We start from the raw sequence: 7,190 nt of genomic DNA, 5'->3' as shown, positions 1-7,190 counted from the left end.
GATGATTATAGTCAACTTTGTTATATTAGAGCCCTAAACCATTGTCCTACCTTGCCATTTAGGCTTAAACCAAAGGCATTGACCTTATCCAGGTCTCCAATATCACCAAATGTTTCTTAGATCTATTTGAATCTTTTAACATGGAATAATGGGTCTCTTCAGCTCTAAGAATTTAGTAATTAGCTTGGAGATTGTGACCAATTTGCTCCTTAAAGGATTAGATTCTTTCAGAGGCATGGCCGCCCTTCCTACTGCTTACACTAGGATTCTCATAGCCTTACCAAAAAGTACGGTCCATGTAGCTGGAGGGGTTGGTGGATATGGTGAGCCTACTCAATACATGGGTTGTCCAGGTGGAGGGTTTATTTGCGAAGTTGATGGATAGGCAAAGAAGTTGATGGATATGGGGTGACTTCCATGCCTCTTGCCCAAGCAGGTTATGGTGGGGCTTGGGACATAGGGAATCTAGACAATGGATTTTCTATTAGCTCATTTGGGTTATCCATTTGCCCTACTTGGCCCTGTGGCACTATGTAGCCAAATGCACCACTATATGAATGTTCTCCTTCAAAGAAATGTACCTATGGTGTCAGATTGTTTCACCAGTATAGTGGGAATTTGTGTGCTACGCATATCTTCTGACATAGGTGTTGGGTTGGAGCTTGTGGCTCTACTGGCCCTTTATTCTACCTTGCAAAGGGGTTCACCATATCTACTAGTTCAATCATTCCAAACCTTCCCGTCATATTTGAAAAGGTTTCTCGTATGCGAGAGGATGTGGTGGAAGGGGTAGAGGATTGAGGACAAACCAAGCTATGGTTTGGAGCAATTGAGACTCAACATATGAGTTTCCACCCATTTCTTTGTTAAAACTCATGGATTCCTTGGAGTGGGAGATATCAATCTAGGGTGGTCCATGCAGAAGAGGGTGAGCTAAGGACTGAGGTTCCGAGTTGGACTAATGTAAAACTGGGTAGATAACTAGATAAAATGTTCTTTAAAGGACTATCTTCTGGTTCAGGCTCTGCTACAAGAACTCTACCAAACCTCAAGTGCATATATGTGAAACAATGTGTGTGACCAACACAAACAAGTCCCTATAGTCAAGATTTTCCAAACTTGTAGCTCATAACCTAAATTCGTGAAGCGCTAAGTTAGCCTTAACCCCATGGGCATTGAGTTATTAACTTAGTGCGCTGACTTAAGGCTTAATTAAATGGGTTGCTAAATTAGCCTTAACTAATGGTCTTGGTGCAATCACTCACATTATAATATGATAAGTGATTTTTTTAAGATTCTAATACTTAATTAAGTGATTAGCCTATATTTTGATACTTAATTGAGTACTTTGGATTTTGCAAATCTTGGAAGCACTTGGAAGCAATTTCCATCTCAACCTTCACAATGGAGATTATAACCCTTTTTGATATTTGTTAGATGCAATTTTAGGTTACAAGTTAATGCTTCGATTAGATGTGGTCAAATGACCTAATTTTCAATTCAAATGTTTACCCTAGATTAGCTTAATTGACTCCAAGGCAAAATCATAATGCTTTCTATTACATGCAGATGTCAAAATGTGACATTGCTAACCAATGGGATTAATAGATGACAATAATTATGGGAACTAGAAATTCAAACCAAAGAACGTCTTTGAACTAAAGAAATTGTATGACATTATCTCTAAAAATGATGAGATGAGAACAATGAGTACATACTTCATCAGCAATATTAACAATAGCTCGATTGAAAGAACTCCAAGCAAAGCCATTGGATTGGGATGAAAGAGCAAGACTAGCACTGAATCTCATTGACTTCCATGTTAAAGATGTCATGATCTATATCATTAGAAATAGAAAGTTTATAACAGATGCATGGAAGCATCAGAGGACATATTTAATGTGACATGTTAAGAATAATCATGCTAGTAAAAATAGGTCTAGATATTTTTACCTTTCTACCTAGCCACATTTGAATCATGAGTTTTCATCTAGGCTTCGTAGCTAGATATTTTTACCTTTCTAGCTAGTCACATTTGAAATCATGAGTTTCCATTTAGGCTTAGAAGCCACAAATATGATACCGATTATGAAGAGACCTTTGCATAAGTTGCAAAGATGATTATAGTCAAACTTGTTATATTTTATTAGCTTTTCATTTTTTTTTCCCCATTCGTCAAATTTTGAAATTTTGGTTGGCCTATTCACTAAATCATTGAGAAATGTGTAAATGAAGAAATTTGTATGACATGTCTACAAGGCTATGTTGTCAAGGCAAAGAGAATAAATTTTACAAGTTGCTCTAATGCTTATATGGATTGAAACGAGCAAAATGAGCATCGGATGGAAGAACTCATTATCATTTTCTTTGTATGTATTTTCAAATACGAGATTTTGATCCCTCACTCTAGGCTTGGATCAAAGAGGCTTTGATACCATGTTTCAATTCAAGCATTCATAACACACAATACTCAAAGAGAGATGCAAAGACGAGTTCTTAAAAACAAACACGAGATTCATGTTTTGTACCGCCAGATTCATCCATGCATATAGGCCAATCCTTGAAATTTGTAAGGGACTTTCATGTCCACCTATCTTGTGACAACAATTCATATCACTTTGTGGATTGTCCTAACCACTAACATTATATGCGTGACTTAACATTTTTCTAATGAAGAGCCTAGGAAAGGGTAGGTGGAGACGATGTGGAGAAGCACGAAGGGAGTTTTATCAAGCACAATTCACATGTGACGTTCTTTCCTTAAGAACAAACTTAAAACATTTCGTAGGTCAATCATAAGCACGCGCCTCAAGATGGTAAGCTTCTAGGAGAAGCATACCTCAATGTTACGACCCCCGGAAGAAATGTCGCATGACAAGAGTCCAAATTTTGCATTTAATAGATTGGAATGAAGGCATTGGTAGATTTGGTTTACATGCTGCGTTGGAAATCTCCTTCAGCAAAAATGTGACCTGAAAGGAACTGTCGATTGGGCACACAGAACCTCTTTTACTTCTCTGCGAGCTGGCAGCTTTCTGTTCCATTATGTCTCACATTTTGTTCCTAACAGTGTGCAACAAGAAACAGTACTACCACATTGCAAAAAGCATTGATTATACGGTCTGCAGAAGAATGGTGACGACCGTCGTGAAGGGAAGTATTTAGATTTCTTGCATCTCACTGCCCTGTTCATAAATTATGAGCACAAACTCATGAAGAAGATTGTGGGTACGTCTCAGCACACCACCAACTGTCCAACTTTGATCCCTGAGTGAAAAGAACATGGTCATGTGGGAGATCTAGTCCTTTAACCTTTTTGAGGAATTTGTGAGCGCAAATTCGAAGTGCTATTCCCAAGAAAATTGTAGGCATCTCTGCGCACCATCATTTCTCCCTGTAAATGAATAGCACGATACCATACAGGAGATGCTCTCTATAGATCCCAGACAGTCGGTAAATATTGGTTATGATAGTCTTGTAGAGGGCCTACATTCATTTAGAAGAATGGTAACCACCTCGGTCATGGACAGGTATTTGAGTTCAATGCATCTCATTGCCAGGTTCGTGAGCACAAACTCAAAATGCTGATCCGAAGACGACTGTAGAGGTTCGGAGGCACGAACTTTGGATTGATGAGATTTGATGATGAAGGAAAGTAGTCGCCCAAAGTAATAGGTAGTGTATGCTTCAATCGAGAGTAAGATGTTATCTCCACTTCCAACTTGAGGGTGAACTCCAGCCCACTGAGCAAGCCTCTTCCATGCAGAAGGGGAGTTATCTAGGAGCAATGCTGCTCGGAATTGGCAATTGAGCAAGATGTTCTGAGGTTCAATGGGATAGAACCCATCTATGCCTTCCTCGGAGTAGAAACCAATCTTGGGCGGGGTTTTGGACACATACCTGAGACACAAGGCCACCCCTAGAGCAATGGAGTGCAGCAATCTCCATTCTGTAGGCAGATGTTGTAGCCACATCTCGAGTGTGCCCATCCCCAGAGCGGTGGAAGACCATGACCCTAGCAAGCCTGGAATGCCCTCCACCAGGGAGGTCTTAAGCGTGCCTGTATTTGCAACAATGAATTTATGGTCTCCATCAGACTTTCTCTGCTGCATCATCTCTAGAAGAGAGGTTGACATTCTCTCCAAATCCCTGAGGCCCAAGGTGGGAGGTGTTTGGGCATGAGCCTCTGCAGCTACAACAGAATAGATATCTGTAGGGGTGGTGAGGTGCAAGACATGGATGTTAATGTCGATGAGCTGAAGACTAAGATCATTGTCAGAGGGTGCTGCTTTACATGGCAAATGATTGGATTTTGGGTGTTTGGCATGGGTGTCATCCTCGGGGAAAAAGTTAAGGACTCGTTCCAAGCGGTGGGGGCTTGTGACGATGAGCTTGAGGTGTCTAAAAAGTCCACAGATGACTCCAAACTCGGGGCGGTTTTCAGGGCGAGCATCACAGCAGGAATTGAGGCACTCACTCAGCAACAGAGGGATGCCAGAAGGCAATTCTGGCCTGATCAATTCAGGAGGATTGCCATGCAAAGGTTGCATGCCTGTGAGGATTTCGATGCACAAGAGCCCAAATCTGTGAACATCTGCAGCAAATTCCTTCTTCCGATCCTCATCCTGGCTCACTTCCATCTCCGAATCCCTCCCGAAGGCTATGGAGTTAGCATGCTGCAGCTGATCGAGCCCGATTTCGCATAGCTTCACCCTTGCATACCCCTCCCCTGCCAGCTCGGGGACTTTGCTTAATTCCAGCAGCACATTGGAGGACTGTAGACCCCCATGTGCTATTCCATTCCTGTGCAAATACCACATCCCTCTGGCAATCTGCAGCATCACGTCCAATGATACATGGAACTGGAATGGTGCCTCCCCAGGGCTCTTGCTTTCCAAGAACCCTTGCGTGAAGCTCCTCAGATCCGTTTCCACAGCCTCCATCAGCATGTAGCACTTCGCATTGGAGGCTGCCTCTCCATCGCCATCGGCTGCCCATGCGATCAGCTGCAAGATGAAAGGATTTCGCATCCTCAAGAGCGTGGGTGCTTGCTCCCGGAAATGACTCAAGGAACACTCCTTCACTACCACGCGAAGCCCCATCCACGAAGCCACGGAGTATCCTCCTGCACCAATTGGAATTCTCTTTTCCAAGTTCAGCTCTTTCGAGTCGATTCTGAGATTCCTCACAGAGCCTCCGCATTCATTTGACTCTCTGAAGACGACGCATTTGAGCCTCCGGATGAGCAACTTCACGATGGCTCTGAGTTCTTCCACATTGGGTCCAAGAATGCTGTTTGTTTCCGTCTCTTTCCCATTGCAACCCACTCTGTCATCGTCTAACACGGACAACATCTCTCTCAAGTCAAGTAGCTCGGCTCCTAAGCGGATATAGCGCGCGATGTTGGTGTTCCAGCAGTGTACTTGTTGTTCCACGACCGCGTTCAATTTATCCTCTGGGAATCCCATAGAAACACGGGTGGCTATGAGCAAACTGGAGACGCACCAGAACAGATTGTGGATGTGCACAACCAGAGCCTCCCCTGTGCATGCTGTGGGTATCAGAGCTTTGATCCGCCAGGCTTCACAAGCGCAGGACTCCACGAAATTTTCTGCTTGTTTGATAGCGTGAAAGGTTTCCTTCATAGCTATTTCTACCGAGGCGCTCTCTGAAGCCTCTACATCCTTGCAAATAAAGCTCCAATCGGTGAGCTCTGACCGAATACGGGGGACCAAACAGGAGAACATACAGGCAAGGATGTGGCATTGCCAGCTGTTGGATCGCAACTTCTTCTTCACGAAGGTATTCCGAAGAAGCAATGGGCTGTGGTCGAGCGTTTGGAGGAGGAGGCTAGGCCAATCGTGGGTGAGGAGGCTAGCCCAATCTCCGTCGGAGATCATTGCGCTCTTTCTCTCTCGCGATGAGTCGCAACTGAGCAACGATGCAGCAGCTTCGAATGGGTGAGTTACGCGACCGAGATGCAAAACTCAGGCGGAATCAATGCTCAGAAATTCGCAGAGAGCTGGGATCAAGGAACGATCTTGGCTACTCCTCGGATGGATCGACAGCGCGCTTACCTGGTCTAGAGCGAGGACGAGGGGAAGGAAGCGTGTGGAAGTCTTGAGGTGTTGCCATCGGATGAGCAAAGCAGAGAGCCTTGCTGGTGAAGAACAAGTAAACACGGTATGATAATAAGTTTTTATTCCAAGTTGCTCCTCTACAAGTTCAAGTGTCGTCGTGGGACACAAATGTACTCCTATCTTTGTTACAACTTTGCACATAGGAAAGAGAGCGGCTAGGGGCAGACTATTAGAGGACGTTCCCGTGTGTGATCCATCCTCTCCTCGAAATCAGGCCTCCTTCATGCTCTTCTTCTCGGGTGTTCTGTTCCGAAAACCTCTCTCCCTCCGCATTTTGGGTAGTTCTGTCAGGCCAACGATCAATGGGGAGCAATGGAAGAGTCCCTAAAGTCTAGGTCTCCTATAGCTACACTTAACGTTGAGGAAAATAGTGACTTTAGTGGAGCTTCTCCCACCTCCGAATTCTCTACCTACATTCACGCCTGAGCGCATGAGAACATCAAAGTTTTCTCCCTCCTGAGAAATAGCGAAGGAGTTTGAGGTGCATGGGAATGCTCTCTTAGCAACATGAACCTCTAAACCGCACTTGCTAAGAAGACCTTTCCAAAAACGAACCTTGTGTGGTAAACAATGTTTGGTTGTCCTGTTTTTCGTTCGATTCCGTCACAACTCCTTTTTGAAGGTCATCTTGCAAGCAGTGTTTGAATCACCATGTTTTGGTCCAATGCCTCTACTTAAATCCGTCGGGTTATGCTCGAATTTACTCAACATTCTTCTGCTTCTGTGTATGATTTCGATGCACAAATATGATATGAAGGCTCGAATTTACCACGGTTTTTGAGAAACGGAGGATTGATTTCAAGAATTTTAGTATGGTTCCGATCCTTGATCGAAGTTTGGGAGGCCTCCAATTGTGGCGACTGCAAAATTCATCTCCGGTTGTTGCTCTTCATGGTTGTCCGTTCAGAAGTAGGTTTCTAGTTTTCAATTGTGTTTCTGTAATGAAATGGGGAAAAAATTTAGTGTGGTAGCTCTCATCTTCATGCAACAATATACAATACGATGGGTATCTCCATCTTCTTCAGAAATCAGTCCATCAATTGGACTATG

General features: G+C 43.7%; 1 protein-coding gene across 1 annotated transcript; it reads right to left on the bottom strand.

Annotated features, from left to right (window-relative positions):
• Nucleotides 1–3,052: 3,052 nt before the first annotated feature.
• LOC147886846 (uncharacterized) lies at nucleotides 3,053–5,944 on the bottom strand. Its single transcript, XM_087394734.1, has one exon. It carries the CDS (start codon nucleotides 5,898–5,900, stop codon nucleotides 3,465–3,467), a length of 2,436 nt encoding a protein of 811 aa, XP_087250860.1. The 5' UTR covers nucleotides 5,901–5,944; the 3' UTR covers nucleotides 3,053–3,464.
• Nucleotides 5,945–7,190: the final 1,246 nt, after the last annotated feature.

Source organism: Dipteris shenzhenensis, chromosome 23, assembly GCF_047967505.1.
Source record: "Dipteris shenzhenensis isolate YYH24624 ecotype China chromosome 23, Dip_SZ_1.0, whole genome shotgun sequence".
Taxonomy (NCBI): Eukaryota; Viridiplantae; Streptophyta; class Polypodiopsida; order Gleicheniales; family Dipteridaceae; genus Dipteris; species Dipteris shenzhenensis.
Note: the sequence above shows the minus strand (reverse complement) of the source record. Positions and strands in the feature narration are given on the sequence as shown.

What these genes read in the sequence shown, in the direction of transcription:
- LOC147886846 (XM_087394734.1), bottom strand. Translation starts at nt 5,900, where the DNA reads ATGATCTCCGACGGAGATTGGGCTAGCCTCCTCACCCACGATTGGCCT.